We start from the raw sequence: 22,114 nt of genomic DNA on the forward strand, positions 1-22,114 counted from the left end.
TTTTTCTTCTTCCATTTTTGGAAAAAAAAAAAGCCTTTCGGCAAACGACAACGGTTATACAGTAACACGGAGTACAAATGGAAGCCGGGGGGGCGGGGGGGGGGGGGTAAATACACAGCACGAGGAAGAGCAGAGAGCGAAATGACACACATGGATGACAGAAAATTACACATAAAAATAATAATAATAATAATAATAGCCCAAAAAAAAAACAAATTATAACCGAATACAATAGAAAATAACAATATTAATAAAATAATAAAATAATGACAGCAGTATACAAGAGATAAGAGACAATTTTACATTTATACATAGTGGCCAGAGGCAGGCACCAGGAAGTGAGACAGTTCAACTTGTACATACTGAAAGTTCTACTGCAGCTACTGGAGCTAAAACAGGTCAGTGCGGAGGTGACGGGGACGAGGAACAACACAATAAAGAGGCACCTTATGAAGAGAGAGCAGCTTTGCTGGTTGCGACTGAAGAGCCATTTTACTCATGAGACAATTGTTGCCTTGGATCTAGAAAAAAATTCTTAAAAAAACACCTATTGATTTCTCGCCGAATGGCTGGCAAACAAGGCTCGCCTTGTGCTTGTCAATTTTCTGCCAGCAGCAGTGTGTGACTCCGTAGTCTGGACTGATATGCAAAATAAAAAAATATATTAAAAAAATAATAATAATAATAATAAATCACTGGCCATGACAACTTTTGAGTGTCAAAAAGCTCAGATCATCTGAACCAGGATACGGATCTTAACAAAAATGTACCTTTCTTCTTCTTTTTTTTTTTTTTTTTGTTTGTTTCACAAGTTGTGGCTCATCTTTGAGGCATTTTTAAGACAGAAAAAGGAGGGGGGACTGTACATGGTGTCTTAAAACAACAAACAGATCACTTTTTAAAGTTCAACTTCCACATCTCACTTGTTTTTTTTTTTGTTTTTTTGACATGATTTTCTTCTTAAAATATATATTCCATATATGCAAATTTATATGTCACAGTAATATACAATCTAAGTGCTTCGAGAAGTGAAGGGGACTTGTGTGCTGAAGGTTATGAAGGGCGAGGAAGAGGAGGGAGGGTAGAATGTCATTCTTTGCCAAAAAGAGGAGATATTGAAGGAGGGATGTGTGTCTTTGGTTAAAGGAATGTTCCCATAATGCCACAGCAAACACTGGCCAGCCAACAAGGCAGTTTACAACGATGAATCATTGAAGAACGGGAATTATCCCCGACTGCAGCTCTGGAGAGTTTCATTCTGCCGCGTCCCTCGTGAACCTTGTTCTATTTAATCGCAGAGATGGTTGGGAGGTAGGAGAGTGTCGAGGGGGAGGGGGGGGCGTTCAGGGGTGACACAGTGAAATTCGATGGTGGAATCACATTTTAACTACACCTCACACACATGGCTGGCGTCTCGTCTGTCTCTGCAAGGTGCCAACGTGAGTCACGGTTGTCTGCAGACAACAAAGAGGTGACAGGAGCTGCTGCTCCTCAGTCTCGCCTCTTATTGCGCCCGCCCCTCCCGCTGCCGGATCCCTTCTTCCCTCCCTCCTTCCTCGCCTCCTCTGCGTACCGAGTCTCGCCCTCCACCTCTTTGTCGTCCCCGTGGGCCTGGCTGCCGTGGTGGCTGTGGGGCAGCGCCAGGTAAGGGTGCTGGGGCAGGGTGGGGGACGGGGACATGGATGTGCTGACCATGGCCTCCGCGCCGCTCTGCGCGCTACAGAAGGCTCTGTACTTGAGGCGGAGCTTGTGGGGCAGCGCCGTGCCTTTGAGCTCAGCTTGGCACTCGCCGTGGAGACCGCCGGCTCCCTCTGCCTTCTGGTGGTAGCTGCTGATGTCGGAGGCGGACGAGGAGGGGGACTCGTCGTCGGTGGAGCCCTCCTTGTCGGAGCTACGAGGGTCGCCGTCGCTTGAGGAGGTGTCTTTGTTGGAGGAGTTCTCCTGGTAGTAGCCGTCGGACCGGGGGCCTCCCTCGTAGGTGAGCACTGGGGGCTCTTCGTCGAGCGTGTTGAGGTAGCCGTTGTGCTGGATGAAGGAGGACTTGCCCTCCTCATTGTGGACCAGATCAGGGGCAAAGGGGTTCTGGTGGCTTTCAGTGTGCTGGAGGCTCTGGTCCTGGTAGCTGCAGTGGTACGGGCTGTCGCGCTGTTGCTGGATGCTGTGACTATACCTCTGCTGCAGCTCCTCTGTGGACTCCATGTGACCGTTGGTGTACTCGTACTGCGGCGAGTCCACGGTCTTTGTCCTCTCCAGCTTCTCGGCGACCTCCGTGATGGTCACGGAGCAGTCTGAGAACTTGGAGTTTAAGCTGTGTTGGCTGTGCTGAGACGCTCTGCTCTGCTGGCTCTGCTGCTCCTCCGGCCTCTGGCTCTCCACGGGGTAGCAGCCGCTGCTGGAGCGGTACAGGATCACGCTCCTCTGTGCAGAGGTGGCCTGAGGGGCAGGGCTGGACGCCTCCATGTGGACCTGCTGTTGCTGCTGGTGATGCTGGTAGTCCATCGGATTGTCGGCCACTGGGGCGCTTTGCTGGTGAGGAGAAACCAGGGCGGCGTGGTTGCCGTGGTAAGCCCCACTTGGCAGTCCATTGGTAATCCCATTAGTGATGCCATTGGGAATCCTGCTGCTTTCCAGTTCCGCCATCTCCATGCTTGAGGGCTCCTTCTTTATGTTGTAGCCCATGGGTTCGGGGCTGTCTCTGGAGGAACCGTCAGACATGTCAGACACGGACCCCCGGGGAGAGTACTTGTGGAGCGCCGTGTGTCGATCGCCACGGCTCGACTGTTCCGTTTCAGAAGAGTCCGAGTTCAGCATCACTTGGGAGGCGCTGGAGTAGCCGCTGCTGGAGAAGTAGGCGTTGCTGTTCGGGGTGTCGTTGCTGCTCCCGTTGCCGATGCTGTTGGCTTCGGCCACGCTGTTGGAGATCTGCTGGCTTTTCTCCATGTAGGAGGCCGTGCTGATGAGGCCGAAGCGTAACTTGAGCTGGAGGAGCTCCGTCTTCAGACGCACGTTCTCCTCATTCAGCGCCATGACCCGGTTCTCCAGCACCATGTCATTGAGGCGACGCTTTTCCCTGGAGCGCTTGGCCGCCTCGTTGTTCTTCCTCCGCTTCTCCCAGTAGGAGGCGTCCTTCTTCTCGTCGGAAATGAACTCTCGCTTGCGACGCGAGGTGACGTTGGGCTTGGAACCCTTTGCCTGGCGGCCGCTCCGCTCGCCGCCCTCGGGGAGGGGGGACGGCAGAGAGGCGCTGTACGGAGAAAAGCTTTCGACCTCCATGGTGTTTTTGTTGCTGGTGGATGGAAGGTGTAGACTGAGACTTTCCATGTTTTCCCAGATGGGGGCCAGAGTGTGACTCTGGCAGAGGGCAAAAGGGGGGGAAGGGAAAAAGAGATGTGTCACTAGCCGACCCTTCCGCTGTATTACTAAGAGGTTTGACCTATGTCGCAGGGTCAGCAAAAAATTCTGGGTGAGGTATTTGTGCTCCTCGGAGGGATGGCCTCATTGATTTCCTTTTATTTCAAAATGGAAACGTTCAAGTGTCCATGTTAGCCAAGAAGATCAAGAAGAGGTGGAACTCCACGAAAACCTCAGACATTGAAGTAGTTTTTGGAACTCGGAGGGAAAAAAAAGTGTGTATTTTGGGGCGAAGAGTCTTGAGTCTCGCTGGAGGTGACTTTGGGTTTATCAGTGTCTTCCTCAATCGACAGCGAAGCGATGCTTGTCGGGACGCGCCCTGCTTCTCGCTGCGTCTTAATCGGGATGTAGGTCAGTCCGTCTACTTCAGGGCTCCTGGAGGATCCAGACTCAGCGCTGAAGCTTGCTGATCACAAACTGGATTTGAAAGAGAGAGAGGAGGGGGAGAGAGGAAGAAAGCAGGTTAGATCAGCTGTAAACTCCTGGAGGTTCATTGTGGCATATGTTCTACCTGTAAGTCAGTTAAAACGAGACAAATGAACGAAAACACAAACACATTCAGATCAATATGCAGGTTGTTTATTCCAAATCAGCCTGCAATCTTTGACAAACCCCCCCCCCCAATTGTTTAGACAGTGCTTTTGTTTTTCTTGTGCTCCCTGGACTTTGAAGAGACAACCACAGTGGCTGCAGAGTCTAAGTATTAACACACACACTCAAGTATCCAGGGACTAAACATGTGTCGCAGCAGCAGCAGCTGCGCTCTTGTGTAAGACGCCACTGTCACATAACACGGATTGAGGCAGGCCGACCTGATGCAAGGACACAGAGGCTGATAGATCTGAGGGAGGAGGGAGCAGGACGACGCAGTTGTGGGACGGTGCATTTCTGCATCCTTAAATACAATTCCAATTTTTTGGGCGTTTAAATTCTTAAGAACCCGGGGACAACGCGGCGTGATTCTGCATTTCTCTGCGCTCTGAAATGACACGTCACTGCAAGCTGCCGGACTTCCTTGTGTAGCGTTGACAGGAAACCTTGCATCAATAAAGTCAAAAACAATGTAGGCCGCAGCTCAGTCGGATGTTGACGGCAGTCTGGTGGTTATGTAATGGCGAGATGTTCTCCTGCTTAATGCACGACTTGTTTTTATCCTCCCTCTGCACAGCAGTTCACAGTTGATATGCATTAGTTAATAACACATCGTTGCACTGAGCGGTGGAGCCACGTACACACACACACACACACACACTGAATGTAATAATCTAGGTCACTGTGCCCATGGGCAACAATGACTCTAGTGTTGCTTCACATTCGCAACGCTGGAATTTCACAGAGTCCAAACATGACATTTTGTCATTGGAGGTTCTTATGATCGTCTGATCTTCCTGTAAACTTTCTGCCTGAAAAGCTGCTAGTTTGTGACTCGAGTGTTTAACTATGTGCCTTTTCTGCTGAGGTCAGTTCTCACTGAACACATGTTGCTATTATAAAAGAATAATTCTGAGCTCCAATTACGTCTCACAAAAGTTCATCTGATGATTTTTAGGGTGTAACTGGAAAAAAAACTAAAAACTGCAAGCGGCTTCTGGGCTCTTTTCATTCTCCTGTATTTGCTTTGTGTTTCCTTTCTTTTTCTCATTTCATTCTGTGAGGTGAACACTTCAGCTGAACAAAGACTTGTCAGAGTTCATTCCTGTTGTTTAATCAGTAATGGAGAGAGGGCGGAAACAAAAAACCAACGCTCATTTCTCAAACACAGCAGAACAAAGGTTCTTTCGTTGACTCCGCTAACCTTCACTTATGAGTATTATTCCCGCAATGCAAACATCCTGCTTCAGTGTCAAGTTGTTATCTCACTCAAGGTTTTCGTCTCCAGACCCGTTCCCGTCAGTGTCATTGACCCTGTTACATAATCTCAATTTCAAGTAAAACCCACACCGTGACCTCGAAACTACTTGAAAACCGCTCGAAATAATTCCCCCATTTATTTGAACCACGAGCGTCATGTTATGAGGCAGACATGCCCTCAAGTTACTTTTTTTGCCGTGTTTTTCTTTGCTTCTTTTTCTCGACAAACTTGTGTGAAGCTTCGCTGAACATAAAGTGGATTTGAAGATAACCACTAACAGATGTGGAAAAATGTGGAATCAGTTTCTTCTCCCCCCCCCTCCTCTCCCTTTTCCGATCCCAAAAAAAAAAAGACAAGCAGGGAGAGGCGGACGAAACAAAGGCAGGCGGGAAGGAGGAAGAGCGCATACGTCTGCGCTGTCCCACTGACCTAGAAACGACGCTAAGCAGTAAACACTCCTCCTGGCTTTGACGGTGCGCCATGAAATAGGTCAGTGGGACTGCAAGGGAGGGAGAGCAGCAGAGGGAAGGAGGGTATTAGAGTGCTCTCTAAAAATAGAGCAAGCGAGAGAAGGTGAGGGAGGGAGGAAACGGGGAAGGGATGGGGTGACGGGAGGAATCCAGCCGGTGGACATGAGAGGAATTTTACAGAATCTGCAGTAGGATGAGCAGAGGACTCGCACTTGACTACGTCATCTGGGTACAAAAAAAAAAATTATGAAAGCCCCAGTTATTTCCACGCAACACCGAATCCTGTTCACGCCAGAAACCTGGGAGGAGGGGGGGGGGGTGAGGAAGGGGGAAGGGGGTAATTTGTGCAGCATACAACAATGTGAATCAGATGGAAAAGTGATAGTGTGAGACGGGGAGATTGACGTCAGAGCACACACCCTTCTCTGCAGCCAAATTCACATATAACAGGCTCTCTCTCTCTCCCTCTCTCTCAGGACTGCTGGGGAGGGAGGGAGGGAGGGAGGGAGGGGCTGCTGTCGCTGCTCCTGGTCTACGTGCTCTGAATGTCTCTTGTTGCGGAGCAAAGCTTGTGTAACCCATGAATATTACGTCGCAGCAGAAGCCACAGGTTACTGGCTGCGTAGCCCCCCCTCCCCCCACCCCCCCTCCCCTCCCCTACCCCACCTCGTCTCTTCTTCCCCTCTCGGTGCATGTTGTGCTCTGAATTAAGAGCCCAGGCTACTGCCAGAAAATAAAGACAAACTGGGCCCGGTACATTGTGTAATAGGCTCTCTGTGCATAGGCTAATTTATCATCTACCAGAGTGATTCATTGCAGCAACAGCGAACAGCTTTTTCCTTCTTTCTGTTTTATTTCTTCTCTTGACTTAAAAAACCCCAAAAAACCCCACAAGTCTGAGGGAGTTCACAAGCACTTGCCGCTCAAGGAAGGAATGCCTCACCTTTGACCCTCTCCGGGGCAAGTGTGAGTAAAATGTAAGCCATCCTCTTCCCTTCCTCCACCTTTCAAATGATCCGACGCCACACACACACGTGGAGGGGCCCTGGCTGGGGAGCCTCCATTTTGCCCCGTGGCTTTATGTCAAACAAAACTGGAAGTCAGGAATCCACACATTCCCCGTCAGACCTACATGGCAACGTGCCAGTTAACGCCAAGCAAAAGGTAATATCTAACCGGAGCCACTGTGAAGAGTTCAACATACTTGATAACTCCACCTGGACTTTACTTTTCCCCTCTGCACACTCAGTTGACACACTTACAAATGTACATCCTATGTCAAATATAGCTTCTATTGAACCTGAATTCTCGTCACACGTCACAAGGCAAAAGAGTTCAGTTACTTACTGTCAGCTGATGAGAACAGTTCAGTTTTACAAATTAAGTTTAAAAAAGAAGACGACAAAACTGCCACTAAAAAAACCAAAGAAAACCAGAGAAAACAGTTGTACTGAATGTGTCCTCAGGAAAACTCCGGTCTCATGTGGCTCAGAGCGCCAGAGCAAGTAGTCAAAGTAGTCCGGCGCCTGCCCTGTAAAGCTCATGTGTCTCCTCACCCAGATTCAGGTTTGACCTACATTCAGGGAGCTGGCTGGGCCCGGGCTGCAGATGACTCTGAACGCAGACCAGCTGGCAGCGGGCGGACTCAGAACTTCTCCAGACAGGGGTTTCCATGCATTGCATCACATCCTCAATGTTCACTTTACTGTTCTAATTTTACCACAAAGTCACGCCAAGACCTTGCCGAGATTTATTTTTTATTTTTAGGAAGGCCAGCTTTGAACCAGATCCCAGGAAAAAAGAAAAAAAAAGGTGTTAAATCAGCTTTTTATTTTTTGTTCCCTGTGCCATATTTGCTTTTGGATAAGAGAAAGACTAAAGCAAGTTAAAAATAGCCCGCAGACACCGAGCTGCCCTTGTTACATCATTGACGAAATGCATCTCTAAAATACAGTTTGGAAGCGTGGAGATTTGGTGTTTTAGGAATAAGAGTTTGATGGATGCGTGTGGATGACGGGGAGAGAGAGTGCGGGGTGTGAACGGGAATCAATTACAGGCCTCTGTCCCAGGAGGGAGCTGCTGTTTATTGCTTCTCCCTGCTGTGTGCTGGTTATGTCATCCCCTCCAACCGCCTCAAAGCAGCTCTGTGCTTTACTTAACACACCTTGTGAGGCAAAAGAGTCACCCAGTGACTCACTTTTCACGCATTCAGTTCATCTTCTCCCCCCTTTTTTTTTTTTTTTTAACACTTAAACGTGTCTTTTGTTACTCCACACACGAATGGAACTGAGTGGGGAAAACACGGTAGAATTTTGTATTCTTTTATTACGTGTCTCAGGAATTAAAAAAATAAATAAATAATCCTTGCACCTTTCACTTCCTAACAACGAGTTTCCCCGATCATTTCAATAAAATGGGGGAGGTTAAAAAAAAAAAAAAAAAACTGCAGCCCAGCCCTTATAGCACTAATAGCTCGGTTACCACACTGATCCAGTGACCTACATTTCGCCAACACGCAGATACGAACAACAGCCCGCCACGTGCGGCAGATAATAGAGGACACTGTGTCTGCGTTTAAGCACACGGCGCGCGCCTGCTTCCCCCCCCGTTCCCTGGAAAACACCACCGGGGAGGGCGAATTACCTTGACATTGAGCACAGAATGCCCGACCACGTTTTCAGTTTTCTATACTTGTACACAATGGTTATGGGGGGAAGGGAGGGGGGAAACGCGTAAAAAAAAAAAAAAAAAGCCGCAAAAGTCGCCCTTTTAACCCCCTCGTGCCGCATTTTACGCACGAAATATAATAATATATATTTTTTTTTTAAAAGCCGCAAGCGCGTGAAAGTCACGGACGCGAGTCCGCCGGCGGAGCTCGAGCTCAGAGCCGCCATGTGAACAATAACCGGCCACGAGCGTCATCATGACCCCCCCGCATGAAAGGATTAAGCCAAACCGCAATAAATGGAGAAACCAAAAAAAGCAATAATAATAAAAAAAAAAAACCACACACACAGAAGAAAACGCAAGACGCAGTCAAAACAAACCTTTTTTTGTCTTCCTTTCTCCTTCCTGTCGTCCCGGAGGAGCGGAGAAGAGGTGGCAAGGCTGTTCCCCGACACAAAAGCTGTCTCGCTCCCGTTTCCTCCTGCTCCCGTGTGCGAGTGTGTCTTAAGACGAAAACCCTCACGGAATTTGGAAAAAAAGCAAAACACCAAAATGCCAGAGAAAGTTCCCCGTGGTGCTGCCCTGCTCGGCTCGGCTCGGCTCGGAGGGGTCGGTTCGGCGGGTCGCTCGGTGCGGCTCTGCGGCTCTTGGCTCGGGCTGCCTCCTGCTTGCTGCGCGCTGCCGGACGCTTTGCTCCAGTTTCTCCTGCTCCCTTTCTAGAAATATGTGTTAGTAGGTCAGCGGTTGCATAACAGCTCTTAGGCTGCCTCGTCACGTTTTTTGTCCTCCCTCTCTCTCTCTCTCTCTCTCTCTCTCTCTCTCTCTCTCTCTCTCTCTCTCCCTCTCTCTGTCCTTCCCTCCCCTGCGCGTGTTATTAAAGCGGGTCTTATTGTTCAGCCGTCCTGTCCTCCTCCACGTCCTGTCTTCATAACAGCCACTGGACTGTCACACTGACACTAATGACAAGTCCACTAACTGTTTCTTATTTTACTCGTTTTGAGCCAGTGCGTGTTCTCCTGGTGACTCAAACCTATTCATTCTCGTATATCCTGCCAGGGACGTCTGGTGTCCCCAGAATGGAAACCTATATTTAAAAAAAAAAAAAAAAAAGTTTTACAGCTTAAATGCAAATATATCTAAACTGGAAAAAGGTAATAGTTTATTTTGAAGTTATGTTTTCCATCGCCTTGTCCATCATGGCCCCTATATTGGATAATCATGGCTAAACCATAGGAGAACGTTTACCATTATGAAGACGTTATATTTTAAACTGGTCATACGGTGCAGTGGTTTGCACTGTGACCTCACAGCAAGAGGAACCCCAGTCTGAGTTTTCAATGTTCTCCCTGTGGGTTTCCTCCAGGTGCACATGCTTCCAAGCCACAATCACAGAATAAAATGAAAATAAAAATAGAAATACTTTGTTAATCCCAAGTTCTATAATCGGAGGCTCCAAATGGCTTCATACAGACCTGTTTGGGCGTCAGCGCCCCACTCCAGCACCCTGTCGTTCAAATAAGGTAAGATAAGATAATATATTCCTTTATTCTCCTCACAAAGGGGAAATCTGCATTGTTGCAGCAACAAGCAGACAGTAGTGGGACAGAAGATGGCTGGATGGACTTACAAGCTGAATTTGCAATAGTGAAGCAAGATATTTCATTTTTATTTCCAAAGAATGGAGAACACGAACATTTCCCTTGTGTTCAAATCTGTATATGATCGAGGTTTATTGGTAGAGATATACCGGCAAAATATTTAAGCTTTGCATCTAATTTCACGGAACCATGAAGTATTTAAATGGACACACATTTATGATTTGCGATGCTTGCATGCAGTAATGCAAAATATAACGTGAGTTTGATTTTTATTGTTTTTTTTGTTTTTTTTTATTATTACTGCCCTATAAAGCCGTTTGTGCTGCAGATTCTCTTTACAACTTTCTTTCTGGACTGATTGGAAGTGTCATTGTTGCTCCCACAGTTCATCACTTGAACTCAGCTGCAACAGCTGAAACACGGTGTTTTTTAAGTACGTCAGCATATGCTGCTATTGTTCTGAGGAATGTAAAAATCTCAGAGTTTTAACTGCAGAGCCACTAATCTGCTGCCGTACTGTGTTTAAAACGGTGATCCTTCTGTGTTGTTGGGAAACTACAGAGAAGCCCAACAACCTGCACTCACACCGACTTCAATGCAAAGCTATTTTTCTTTATTTTAACGCAGAAAGAAAGGCTCCTTTTATCAGTGGAAATGAGCTTATAAGTGATGTTTTGTCCCTCGTACGTGTTGATCACTTAACATTATGCATCCCCCTGGCATTGCTGTCTGGAGAAGGTCGAGTTCTGCAAGTTCAAAGCATTTTTAGCTGCGGGAATATAAAGAGTATATCTGACTAAGGAGATCTTAATCTTGAAACATTTATTTCAAGGTTACACACATTATGATTCGTGTCGAGATTTTTATTTATTTTTTGCGGCTTAAATAATATGTGGCTTGACATTCATTAATCACTGAATTGCATTTGTTGTTTTTCTTTATACTGGCATTTTGGCACCGGTTCACCTCGAATTAACACCGAGACAGGATTAAATATATTGCACATATTATTAAGCATTAATGCTACATCCTTGACGCTGTTTGTCCGTTGGTGAAGTGGGATCTGCTCAGGAGCTTTTTATTTATTATCCCACAAAAGCCCCGTGTGCTCATCGCCACCATATTTCATGTGCGGTTGCGTCAGCCCTGCATGGCATCAAGCACACGTCCATTTCCAAGGCTCCATCACACTCTTACATCCCATCCCCCTGCTTTGTCTGGCTCCACACACACACACACATGCACCAGCTTACCAAACACACACACACACACACACACACCACCACCACCACCATTACTGCGTTGAGGAAGCAGCGGCCTTGAACTTGCACCAGCTCCTCCTCCTCCAACCACTCCTCATGGTAGAACCACCAACCCCCAACACACTCCTGCGCTCCTCCAGCTGCCTCTGCATGCAGGCATTCCCCCTGGCAACTGTGGTGTGGTGGTGCCTGCCTAGCAACCACAAGCCTTTCACTCCTTCCTGCATGTCTGAGGGTTTTTTTGGGTGGGGGTGGGGGGGGGGGGGGGGGGGGTTGCAGACTGGTCTGCAGCGAGACTCGTCAGACACAAAAGATTTCACGTGTGCATTGCGCTCAGACAAAAAAAATAAAACCCTCACAAAACAATCCAATAACAAGCTCCCTGCAGCTGGTTCGTGTCTGTCTTGATGCCGTTTGGTCCCTCGAGGATGTGATTTAAAACCATTTACCATGAACTTGAATGTTTTGCCTACTGCACCAAAAAAAAAAAAAAAAAAATGGATCCCTGCTTGTTGTGGTGGAACCACGAGCTCGATGCAGGAGTTCTACTCACATAACGACACTGCTGCGGATGAACGAATGAATGAATGAATGAATGAATGAAGGCTTTTGGCGCCACCTGCTGTTGGTCAAGCAGCACTGAATGCTCGATTCGGAATTATTTATGAGGGACACATAACGTTGACGTTCAGTCATACAATCAGTCAGCATGTAACGGTTCAGATGACCTGTGCTACATTTTGGCCTTATTCTTTTCGCAGTGGTTTTTTTTTGTTTTTGTATTTGTTTTTTTGTTTTTTACCTCCACACTTGTGGTGCCAGTGTGCAGACCTGTCCAGGTGTTGATGCACTCTGGACCCTGTATCCTTCACTTCCATACGGACCAATCCGTCGCCACCGCAGCTGCTTCCAGCCTCTAAAAATAGCTTGGCTTCTGCTGACGTGCGAGATGAGTCACGCAGAGTCTCGAGCCTCTCACCGCATTCACCCCTCTCTCCTTGGCACTGTCCCACTCCCCACTGTCCCATTTAGGTCTGGAAGCCCGCGGTGCTCTTTGTCTCTGGTAAAAGCTGCGTTTTGAAGCGAAGACGAAGAAACTTAACTTAACAGATCGCCTGCATCATCCAGCACAGTCCACGTGCAAATATAACACAGATAAAGCAGTCATCCGAGTTTACATTTCTTCATGCAACTGTCACCGTTCATTCACCTGATGTAATCATAGCTTATGATACCGAGACATATTCAACACATGTCCTCAGAGGCAGTGCGCTATCGCACTGTTCTGCCAATGCCGTGAAATTAAAAGCAGACCGAGCACTCTCTAATCTTCTTAAGTGGAAACGTGGAAGTGGAACAACAGCTATTATTCGCCATTTTGAGATTGAAGCGAAAACGTCATTAACTCATTTGAAATATTGGAGTTGAAGCTGAGCTTTCGAGGCGGCAGACTCAGCGTTTTGACCTCATGGTCGTCACTTTGACTTCATCCTCTCGTCCTGTGCTGTTGTTGTGACTAAGTCGGTGTTGCAGTGGGCGGGAGCCAATGACGGTTTAGCTCGCAGCTGAAGCTGCAGTAAACGCAGGGGACATCCGTGACAGGACGGCCGTCCATCACAAGGACCCCCCTCCCCCTCCACCACCCCCACCCCCCCATGCAACATGCAAAAGCTTTCCCACAGAAGCCTGTGCTCTCGCCTCCATGTTTGAATTGATCTGTAGCGTAACGTCTGCTTTCTGAAGGAGTCGTTGACGAGTTATTCCAAGACCGGCACTATTTTAGATTCATGCTGCATTCACACCTCCTCAACAGGAACTGTGATGTATTGTGGGTTTTTTTTGTTGTTGCTGTTTTTTTAACTCGTCTGCCTCTGTCAGTTTTCAAGCAGCACATCTTACCTCGAGTTTACGTTCCATTCATTGCTCTCGGTAATTCCAATGAACTTGGACACAAAACGGATGGTCCTCATTTTAAATTGACTCTCCAAACCGAGTAATACAAAGACGCTGGCACGAGATAAACATACAAGCACAGAGACTCAGACAGTCACTCCAATAGGTTATTTTAATCACATTTATCACACAGTTCAAGATTAATGTCACAAACGAAACAAGCGTGAAAACAGACGTGTTAAATGTCACACACGTGTGTTGCGAGTGGCAAGGAAAGGGTTACAGCTGCTGTACGGTGTGGTTCGACTGTCCAACGTTTGTTTCCAGTGTTTCAGACAAGTATTGGGAGGTTTGGAATCTGTCCGCCGGGTTAGACCTGGATTTCTAAATGACCCTGTCGCTGTCGAGGTAGCTGCTTGAACAGTTCATGAGCTGATTGGCGTGACGAGATGTGTGGCCTCTTGGCTTCAGTCGGGATCTGAACCCCCCACCTCTACTCAGCCTTTAGGAAATCTTAGTGAGCAGCTGCTGGGAGAAGAGTCGCTTGAGTTGAGCCACTTCCTGAGACAAACAGCTGATCTGCGACCTGAGGTTGACGTCCTCTGCTGATGAACCCCTGTGGTCTCTTGAGCTTTGTGGCGCGGCGGAGGTGTAATACCCAGGGGAGGCGGCGTGATGCTGCTGCACGAGTCCACCACAGGCCTCCTCCCAGGCAGCCGGCTGCTGGCTCCTCATCTGGATGTTGGGTCCCACCATGGCGACGGGGGGGCCGCTGTGCCTGCTCTCCGGCGACGGACACGCCTCCCCTCCGTCGCCGCCGCCGCCGCCCACGGGGCCCTTGAAGCGCAGCTTGTGCGGGAGGCTCCTCAGACCCTCGGGCGAGTCCTGCCTGTTCCCGTAGTGACTCTCGCCGGCTCCCACGTGCGAGCCGCAGCCCTGCTGCTGCTGCTGCTGCTGCTCGTCCAGCAGCTCCCTCGCGGGAGGCCTGCCGTACTCGCCCAGCGAGTCGTCGAAGAACACTGGGCTTCCCACGTTGGAGCTGGAGGACGTGGAGACCCCGGACTCCTCGGTCTGACTCAGAGGCTCCACCGCCCGCACGCCGTAGATGACGCCCTGGTGCGGAGGCGGCGGTTGCGGGTGGACGTGATGGCCGCCGCCGCCGGTCTGCGCGGTGATGCGCGAGGGCCCGTCATCATGAGCCTGGTAGTAATGCGAGGTCGTGCGAGGACAGACGGGCGCAGACAGCGGGAGCATGGACACGTCAGACGGGTCCTTCACGAGGCCGAAGCGAAACTTCAGCGCCAAAAGTTCGGCCCGCAGACGGGCGTTCTCCTCCAGGAGATCCAAGACCCTCCTCTCCAGCACCATGTCGTTGGCTCGCCGCTTCTCCCGGGAGCGCTTGGCGGCCTCGTTGTTCTTCCTCCTCTTGTCCCAGTAGCCTTCGTCTTTCTTCTCCAGCGGGGTGAACTCCCGTTTGCGGCGCGCACCGCCGCCGCCGTCTTCATCGCAGCTGCTGACTGCCATGCCGTCGCTGTCTTTGTGTTTGAGGGCCACGGTGCGGCCCAGCAGCGTCCGGGCCAGCTGGCTGCTGGAGGTCAGGAGGGAGACGGCCTCGTCGCTGAAGGACCCCGCCCCACCCGGACACCTGGACTCTGCACACAGCTGGGGGGGCCCGGACAGGTCCTGGATGATGGTTCCTTCAGTCATGTTCAAACTCTCCTGAAATCACAGGAGAATCTACAGGTTTGTGACCGACTCGGGCACAAACATGCTGCAACGGCACCACCTGGTGGCCACAGACACAAGTGCACGCGGTGAGGCGAAGCTTTGTTGTAAAGGTTGCAAAACATGCCGTTAATACTTTTTATCGATGTCATCGTTTAAGGGTGAGAATTGTTGGAGATAAAAACCGAATCAAACTTTATTTATGAAGGCTGATGGTAAATAGATAAGATTCCTGAATGAAACTTACAAGAACTACTTGCAACGAGATTGTACCCACATTTTTTTTTTTTTTTTACCAGAAAACTAAATTCCACCGCAACAAATGGAGCAAATATGCGTTTATGATGAAGTTGAAAAAAAAAAAGTTACTGACACTAAATTAATAGAAACATAAGTGTTAAAAATCAAAATCCTACAGAGTCCGTTTATTAACATGAACCGAAATCAGGTTAAAATTCTAACTTAAACTTCAAGCAAAGTAACAGGTTGTAACTTTATGTTAACATTGAGTTGCCTGTAATTTGAAAAACGAGCAAATACAATTCATGAAAGTGTGAAAGTGGTCGGACTTACAGTTGAAACCGGTTGATCAAATCTTCCACAAGTCGTTTCCCGGTCGGAGAGAAAAGTCCCGCAGCTCCGCGGCTCTGCTGGATGTTTGTCCGCATCTCCTCTTCCTCCTCCTCCTCCTCCTCTTCCTCTTCCTCCTCCTCCTCTTCCTCCTCCTCCTCCTCCTCTCTGTCCGCTGCAGGACGGTTCAGCCGGGGTCGGAGCCTCACCCGGGTACCTCCTCCTCCTGCTCCTCCTCCTCCTCCTCCTCCTCCTCTTCTTCCTCCTGCTCCTCCTCCTCCTCCTCCCCCTCTTCCTCCTCCTCCTGCTCCTCCTCCCCCTCTTCCTCCTCCTCCTGCTCCTCCTAACTAGAAGCCAGCTGGGTCAAATCAACCAGGTTCAAACCAGCACTGTAAAATGTGTTGAATTGAAGGAAGTTTTAAAAAAGGATCTGACTTCAAATTCAAATGACGTCACTTTCTAAATTCAATTTAACACATATTACACAAACTTAAACTACCAACAAATTGTTGAGTGTTACACTTATATGACCTGAATATTTCAATGAAGTGTTTTGCGGACAACTTCACAAATGAAGCCATTAGGTTTATAAATAGCTTGTATTTTTCAATGTTTTTTTCCCCACAGCCTCTATATGTTGTTTCGTTGTGTGTCTATATGTCAACAGGAGACTTATTCAAGGACTTCCTCTGAGATTGAATAGAATAGAATAGAATAGAAATACCTTATTAATCCCAGATGACTTTCCCTCCCTTCCCATGAATTTCCATCAAAAATCAACAAAATCAAATCCATGGCTTACTTTCCTACTAATACCAAAAGTAGTTGGGATCCATTCACCAGGAATCACAACATTTCAAACAAAATTGAATCAACCAGAAGCAACATATGTTGCTTTGTGGTTTAGTAAAGTGTCTGGTGTTCATCCAGAGACGCTTTAATATGAATGGTGACGACAAATAAGGAGAGATTGGAGGCCAGGTCAGGTGACGTCAGTTCAGTCCCATTCAGCAGAGTCATGAACCAAACAGCTCCAACCTGCTGGTCTCCAGTCTGACTCTTTACTTTTAGGTGTGGAGTGTGAGCCTCGCCCACGGCATGTTGATCTGTTCACATCTATGTTGATACGGGTCGGTGCACATGTTGCTTTCTAAGAGGTTATGAGCAGCGCCGTGTTCATCCTCCACCTTCCATCCATCCATTCCCCCACCACCTTGACATGCCTTAAGAAATCCTCCAAAAAGAATGAGGAAAGAAAAGCCTGAGAGCAGGATCTTTGACTTGTGGATAATATCCATTTCATGTGTTTTTGTTGTGATTTGTCATTTCAAGAATATTCCAGGCTCCTTGAAACAGTCCAGACGGGTTTGTGCCCTCTGCGTATTACGACGCCGTGTCAGATTAGATAATCCATGTTCCAGAAAACACATGTCGGCGGGGATCAAGGTGGCTGAAGTTGTCCTCATTTTGCACTGCGCAGGTGAGCACCTGTAACATCAGTTCGGGGAACGCTGTTCCCTGGAAGAAGTCATGTTTGTTTCGCTAAGGGGGGGCGGGGGGACCTTTTACAATCACACCAAACAATCTTGTTCTTTTTATTTGCATCACATTGGATTATTGGCTGTGTGACGTGACTCACTTTGTGTGTAATGTCTCTGTTTTACGCCCAGTGGAGGTTGATCACAGCGTGACTGTGTAACGTTTGGATTACACCGCTGTGTCTCGCAAACCAAGAATGTAAAGGCGGCCGCGACAGACAGCGAGCCGCTCCAGTGCTCCAGAGCCCTCGTGTGAATGGAGCAGGAGAGCGGTGTTGTGTAATCCGGAGTGCATCTGAGGACTGTGCAGTTGCCGGGAGTTCAGGCGGGGTGAGGTTACACACAGAAAAAGGAACATTGTTCCATGAGCAATCCGCTGGACAGTGATACTTCCTCCCTGCACATGCAAATGCATCTGAGCTGCTCTTACTGCTTCACCCCCCCCCCCCCCCCCCCCCCCCCCCCCGAAGAAGAAGACACTTTTTACCCATGCAGACTCCCTCTGGGTCGACGGTGTCACCGTCGACCTGTTTCTGCGTGACCTGGACGGAGCTGGCGGGTCACGTTGGCGCGTGGCTGCAGCAGGCGGTGCTGACTCAGACCAGAGGCTGAAGTCCTGCCAACTGAAACCTGTACGGCTGTCCCAAGACCCCCCCCCAACCCCCAACCCCCCGCTGAGCAAGCTGCCAACAAACCTGGGTTCAACTGAGCAATTTCATTTCTCTTCCCACTTCTTCTTCTTCTTAAAAAAAAAAAGAAAATGACATTTTGCTTTGAAATATTCCCAGAAATGCCTCCAGGAACAAAGAGCAGAAACGTGACAACAATGATCCACATTACGACTGAAATCCCCTCTCATTTAAACAAACCAAATGAAAGACGGATGGTTGGCTTTCATCATCTGACCTGTTTCTATTTGACAAACTAAGGAAGCTCTTTATAAAAAAAAAAAAAAAAACAACAAACAAACATAACAGAATCACTGAAGAATAAATGGAGATACTCCTTTAAATAGTAATGGTGTTATATAGTTGGAGTAAATAGTGAAAAAGTAACTTGTGGGCTGTCCTCCTCGTGCAGAATTAGTTTGACATCAATGTCAGTTAGAACCAGACACCCTTTGTGTTGCTGTCAGTTGCTTGAGGCTGTTCTCCTCGGTGAACAGGAGTTTAGTGTAATAGTTACCATTAAGACAACCGCTTTGCTCCTGAAAACATCTGTATTTTCCAGACTATAATTTGAATTCATTAATAACAACAACAACAACAACAACAACAACAACAATAATAATAATAATAATAATAATAATAATAATAATAATAATAATAATGAGAATGAGAATGAGAATGAGAATGAGAATGAGAATGAGAATAATAATAATTAATTATGTATTCAAAATGTGGTCCGTGGAGAATTTGTTGTGTTATTTTTTGTAACTTTGCGAATGAAAACTGAGTCCTCTGAAGCTCCTTGGTCCTGAGGTCCAGTCGATTTCTGTTTTATCCCTCGTTCCTTTCTCTGGTCACACATGAGCTACATACGTGGCTCAACACTGCCCCCACAGGTCATCAGTGGTATTACTCTGTTTCTTTCACATTCGAAAGGTCCAACTGAACCAAACTGGCTTTTAATGTGTATTTAGTGTCGAGTATATCTGAGCCTTTAGAGTACTTTAAAAAAAAAAATGTGTTATTGTTTATACAGCCTATACATACAGTATCGTCTGTGGCAAATACACAATAACTATTTCTGTATGTTTTCTTCCTCTTCATGATGCAGCTTCTGACAGATCCAAGTTGCTTTCAGGAGCAAATTCAATCCAGAAAATACAGTAGTTGAAACTGCTTCAATAATCATTTAATAGTATTCAGTTATTTGTGTGTCACTAATCCTACTTTATAATACAATTTCACCAACACAAGAAGTAATGAATGTTTATTAGTTGGCGTTTTTTCATGTTTTTCTATCTTTGCTTATTCCTTACCGGTAATTTTTCCGATTTACTTCCTTAAATATCTGTATTATTTTCTTGAAAAATCTGCTTATTTAACAGATGTAAATCTACCAAATCTCCATGAGAGATGTGACCAACAGGGGACTTGAAGAAATGCGATTACATTTTATTTGACGTTTGTGATTGTTGCCATGTGGCCAAAAGTAAAGTCAGTACAGTGATGACAGAGCAGATACAGATGATCAGATTACGTTTCTCATCTTATCTGATGCTGATGTCAAAGAAAGAGCAAAGAACAGAATCATCTTCTTAATTAATTTATCTCTACGTCCATCTCGAGTGCGGCTTGTCATTAAATGTTATCGTTGAATGTGACCTATTTTATAGTCATACAGGTGATTAAAAACAATACTAGTATCACTAAAACATGCAGAATATGACTAAGATTTCTCCTGAAGAGGAATTAAATATATGGACTGGAGTTTATTGCAGTAATATCTACGGTTTCTGAAGTTTGTATATTTATTTTCTTTACGTTGGAACACACAAGCACATCACGGAGTAACAACAGTGATAGAACTGAAAAGGGAAAGTAGAATATTTACAATAGTCCTCAGGTGAAACGTACCAAATCTCAATCTGCTTTAGAATCACTGCAGCTGTCGCTGTCATTCTGCACTTCTCAGATTTCAATCTGCCACCAAGTTCTGAGGAGTAGCTTTAGAAAGGAAAAAAAAACTAAAACCGTATCAGTTGTAGTTTGTCGCTCTGCATTCAGCCGGAGGAGTTGCCTCAGTGCTGTTTATTGTTGTGACAGTCGATCGCATCCCTGGACATGCTTCACGGACAATGTGTCCACTTTGCACCGCAGATTACGTAACCGAAACATTGTGTGTGTGTGTGTGTGTGTGTGTGTGTGTGTGTGTGTGGGTCCATTCCATTGGTACATTTTGAACCATGGAACTCCCGGTGGAAATCAGCTGACGGTGCGCTTATTAAAAAGAAAATAGTGAGAATGCAGGTGATGTAGTGGTTTTATACTCTCAACTCACAGTGAGGGGGGGGGTCCCCGGTTCGAGTCCAGACTTGGGTGCTTTTATTGTGTTGAGTTTGCACCTTGTCTCCACATGCATGCTTGGGTTTCCTCCTATGGCTTAAGCAAACATGCATTTGGGTCAAGCGTGTATCGTGAGTAAATGTAAACGGGATACTTTAAAACCTCTCATAAATCTCAGTTTACAAGGTGAAGGAACACGCAGTTGGTGTTCCACTTGATTCCGCTTGAGTGTGAGGACACTGGGTTTGTCCACGAGGGCCGCTTGAGAGAAAAAAAACCAGCAGATTTTATTCTCCCGATAAGCCGAAGTTACGGTGAGGTCGCTGAGGTTCGTCTCGTCAAGTCACACGAGAAAACGTGTGAGGAAAAAGTCGAGAAAAAAAAAAAAAAGAACGCGGTGAGACGGGGTGAGATGTGACGGAGCACATGGCGGTTTGAGCTCCGGGCTCAACTTCTTAATGGGAAGTCTGTGCTCCGGAACGCTGGGAACAAACTCCACCGGGCAAAATACCATCAAGCAGACCTCTGGGTTGGGCTCTGACATCAGGCTGCAGCGGGACAGAGCTGCTATGATAACCTGCTGGACCTTGAGCTTCGGGGTGTGTTGGCTTCGTTTCCTCGACGAGTGGAGGTCCTACTGTATGAGCATTCATGTGTGTGTGTGAAGCTTCATTGGCTTTTTCAGAATAAAACAAAGGCACAAAGTAATTGGACTGCCGGTGCACAGAGCCGACTGTGGCCTGGTTTGACTCTGTGTGAGTGTGTGCGAGTGTGTGTGAGAGTGTGTGTGTGTGTGTCGTCAAGTTCAAATCAGGAGAGCCAGCTCACCCCCCCCCACCACCCCTTCTCTCTCTCTTTCTCTCTCCTCCTTTGTCTCCTTGCCTCGCTCGCTCATTGCTCCATCCACTTGGACTCGCAGTCCCTCTCGACAGCCATTCAGCTGCGGCGGCGGCTTTTCACCGCCTCTAATCCTCGCTCACATTCAAATTATGCGAGTTTGTGCAACAGCAAACACACGGTGAATTATTCCACACGCTCACACAAGCTGGAAGAGGGAGAGGAGACGCCGAGACAGCCGAGGGTGAACACAGACCTGTCTCGTCTCACCCCCCCCCCCCCCCCACCTCCCCCGTCTCCTGCCCCCGCCTCGGCCGTGAACCTTTACAAGGTGTTGATGGATGTCTCAGTTTAGAGGCCGCGATCAGCGGTGCCCTCAAGTAGCTCACTTTAATAATGCAGGGGAAAGTCCATTTATAGAGGCTGAGTAGAGACACGGCTCCTGAAATATTAATGCTACAACACGACACAATGCCAAGGGTGTGTGTGTGTGTGTGTGTGTGTGTGTGTGTGTGTGTGTGTGTGTGTGTGTGTGTGTGTGTGTGTGTGTGTGTGTGTGTGTGTGTGTGTGTGTGTGTGTGTTCAAGGTCTTTAAAGATAACAAGTCCAGATGTTTTTGTTTTTTTTGTTTTTTTACCAGAAAACAGTTTTTTTTTAATTTATTTCTAAAACCTTTAAAAATGACAAATAAGTATTGTGGAGGTATTTTACTTTTACAAGTGTCGACCGAGTGCCAAAGCAATCTGTGGTTTAGTGGCCAACAACAACACTGCTGCTTTATTTCTGTGTTTGTGTACAAAACAAACTTTACTGCGTAAGTGAGAACTCTCCTTTATCTTACGCAAGTAAATCAAATCAAACATCTGCTATTGATAATTAAGGTAATTGTCGGTAAAGAATAGTTCATATTTTTAAGTAAGTTATTTTACTTTGGAATTTTGTAACGACAACATTTTCACAGTAATGTAACAGTGGTTTTACTCTTTGCACCTCTGGCTGGATGGTACGACAGGAAGCTTGTTTTCACACACACATACACACGCGCACACACACACACACACACACACACACACACACACACACACACACACACACACACACACACACACACACACACACACACACACACACACACACACACACACACACACACACACACACACACACACACACAGTCCATTCGGAGCCAGAACTTCCAATTTATGAATCAATTTTTCAGATAATGGTCTGACATGCCTCTGCCTCTGCTCCTGATTCAATTTGTACCACATGTAGAATCA

General features: G+C 47.2%; 2 protein-coding genes across 2 annotated transcripts; both read right to left on the reverse strand.

Annotated features, from left to right (window-relative positions):
• Positions 1 to 601: 601 nt before the first annotated feature.
• Positions 602 to 9,167, reverse strand: nfil3-5 (nuclear factor, interleukin 3 regulated, member 5). The gene is made up of 2 exons (XM_080520518.1): positions 8,781 to 9,167; positions 602 to 3,828 (listed from the first exon to the last, which is right to left on the reverse strand). The coding sequence occupies exon 2, from the start codon at positions 3,319 to 3,321 to the stop codon at positions 1,492 to 1,494; it is 1,830 nt and encodes a 609-aa protein (XP_080376644.1). The 5' UTR covers positions 3,322 to 3,828; positions 8,781 to 9,167; the 3' UTR covers positions 602 to 1,491.
• A 4,161-nt stretch (positions 9,168 to 13,328) lies between these two features.
• Positions 13,329 to 15,549, reverse strand: LOC308147057 (uncharacterized protein). Its single transcript, XM_080519115.1, has 2 exons — positions 15,452 to 15,549; positions 13,329 to 14,872 (listed from the first exon to the last, which is right to left on the reverse strand). Exon 2 carries the CDS (start codon positions 14,858 to 14,860, stop codon positions 13,658 to 13,660), a length of 1,203 nt encoding a protein of 400 aa, XP_080375241.1. The 5' UTR covers positions 14,861 to 14,872; positions 15,452 to 15,549; the 3' UTR covers positions 13,329 to 13,657.
• Positions 15,550 to 22,114: the final 6,565 nt, after the last annotated feature.

The sequence above is a fragment of the Blennius ocellaris genome (assembly GCF_963422515.1).
Source record: "Blennius ocellaris genome assembly, chromosome: 3".
Lineage (NCBI taxonomy): Eukaryota > Metazoa > Chordata > Actinopteri > Blenniiformes > Blenniidae > Blennius > Blennius ocellaris.

What these genes read in the sequence shown, in the direction of transcription:
- LOC308147057 (XM_080519115.1), bottom strand. Translation starts at nt 14,860, where the DNA reads ATGACTGAAGGAACCATCATCCAGGACCTGTCCGGGCCCCCCCAGCTG.
- nfil3-5 (XM_080520518.1), bottom strand. Translation starts at nt 3,321, where the DNA reads ATGGAAAGTCTCAGTCTACACCTTCCATCCACCAGCAACAAAAACACC.